General features: G+C 53.5%; 1 protein-coding gene across 1 annotated transcript in view; it reads left to right on the top strand.

Moving 5' to 3' along the window:
* Nucleotides 1-1,270: 1,270 nt before the first annotated feature.
* Nucleotides 1,271-2,103, top strand: part of PHACADRAFT_259266 (uncharacterized protein) — a gene marked incomplete at its 5' end in the record, with an annotated part of 1,506 nt that continues 673 nt past the window's right edge. The window contains one exon of the mRNA XM_007397742.1: nucleotides 1,271-1,928. Within this exon, the coding sequence (XP_007397804.1) occupies nucleotides 1,271-1,928 (658 nt within the window). The remainder of the gene's footprint in view (nucleotides 1,929-2,103) is intronic.

Here is a 2,103-nt window from a genome sequence, read left to right as displayed (position 1 = left end):
CTATCATGCAATAACGGCATGGTACACCGGTGGCGTACTTGGAACGCTGGCCAGCATCCTCGAGCCACATGTATAAGCCAATTCCGGAATTATAGTGATTTTATCCGCAGCCCATGGAATTCTCTCATGCACATGAACCCCAAGCTATATGTTTTCTGGCTGGCCACAGAAGCAGGGACGTTAACATGCAGCTTGCAGCACGCGCAGGCGACATTACACGCGCTCTCGGTCTGAGAGCGTTCAAGTCCCCATATATCAAGAGTCGAATCTGCCGTAGCTGAGTTGCCCATGTCTATCACAATCATGTTCTGAGATGTATGCCGCCGGGCGACGCCATCCGCGACGGCTCGAGTACATCAGAGATCGCAGCGAAACTGATGCCCCAGATAGATGACCAAGACAAGAGACGGCTTCGCTCCGCTACGCGACAAATATTGTCCCGGTAGCTGTTCTCGTGGCAGCTGTTCTCGCGATCGAGGTTGGCGTCTTCGCGGCTGGTGTATGCTCACTCATGTAGCATTCTCGTGACTCTACGGAAAATATAGATTCACATATGTATTTGTTTATCGAGCCTTCTGGTTCTCGACCGCCTGCGGCGGCTAGCAGGATGAAACTGGAGCAGTGGGGTAAGCGGAAGTAACAGGAGATCTGGGGTCGATTAGGGGCATGCAGCGCTGGGTATATAAAGAGCAAGGTTGGGAACAGGGCATGTAAGAGGTTAACAAATTGTAAGGAACCAGTTACTTACTTTCAGGCCATCCTGGTTTAAAGATACGAGCAATAGCCAATTTTAGATGCCAGAGTACACTGAGGCGGCATAAAGGTCAGGACGACTTCGGTTTTTCGAAGTCCGCCCGGAGTATCCCAGGTGAGCTAGAATGGCTGGGGACGAGACTACTACCTCTGGTAGCGAGCTCTTACATCAACCTCCTTCGACTGCCCTTCGAGTACGCCATAACTTGCATCTAAAAGCTCCAGCTCATCCTCCACTATAGTACGATCATCTACGATGTCAACATCAACGGTAGCATTGGCTGGCAATGCCTTCCTCACCACGGTACCAGCAGGAGCTGTCGAGGTCATCAACGACAACGGCCTGGCGAACTGGACCAATCCAAACACTATTTGCAGCGTTTATTTTCGCGTTGGCTCTGCAGCCCAGGTAGCTATCGGGCTGAACGCCTACTTGGCGGGCAGTAGCAACAGCACTGTCAAAGTCACCGTCAATGGGACCTCATTCACAATCCAACTCGCAAGCACTACTCCCCAGACCTATTCCGTTGGCACCGTCAGCGTCCCTGCCCCCGGCTACGTAACCGTGGCCTTGCAGGGTGTTTCCAATAACGGTAGCTATTTCGGTGACGTATCGGGCTTGAGCGTGACCACGACGGCTGCGCTCGCCTTCGCCAATGACCCAGCGAACTACTACTGGTCGCGTCGCGGCCCATCGGTTCACATGACCTACACCGTCCCAGCCAACTCCGAGTACTTCTACAACGAAGTAACCGTTCCCGTGAATGAGGACGCCATTGGCTCGTACTTCATGGTCGCGGGCTTTTCCGGTGGCTACTCTGGAATCCAGGTCAACAGCGCAACCGAACGCAAGGTCCTCTTCTCCGTATGGGACGCAGATAATGGCCAGAAGACCACGCTCGTGAGTAAGGGCGCGGACGTCGTCGTCAACGATTTTGGTGGTGAGGGCACAGGAGGTCAGGCATACCTCGTATTCGGCTGGAAAGCCGGCACCACCTACAAGTTCATCACACGTATCCGCCCTGAATCCAGCTCAGGCAGTACATTGTTCTCCACGTGGATCTTCACCCCAGAGACGAACGCTTGGCGCTATATCGCCACCTGGAAGCGTCCTTCCACCACGACGTATCAGTCCGGCGTTTACTCCTTCCTGGAGAATTTCATCGACACTAGAGGTTATGTTGGTCGCCATGTGCAATACAGCAACCAGTGGGCACGTAACACGAACGGTGCCTGGTCTGAGATTACCACTGGTCGCTTTACAGGTGATGCTACTGCGAACAATGCGCAGCGCATGGATTATGCCGGTGGCTTGGAGAACGGACATTTCTACCTCCGCAATTGCGGCTT

The sequence above is a fragment of the Phanerochaete carnosa genome (genome assembly GCF_000300595.1).
Source record: "Phanerochaete carnosa HHB-10118-sp unplaced genomic scaffold PHACAscaffold_7, whole genome shotgun sequence".
Lineage (NCBI taxonomy): Eukaryota > Fungi > Basidiomycota > Agaricomycetes > Polyporales > Phanerochaetaceae > Phanerochaete > Phanerochaete carnosa.
Note: the sequence above shows the minus strand (reverse complement) of the source record. Positions and strands in the feature narration are given on the sequence as shown.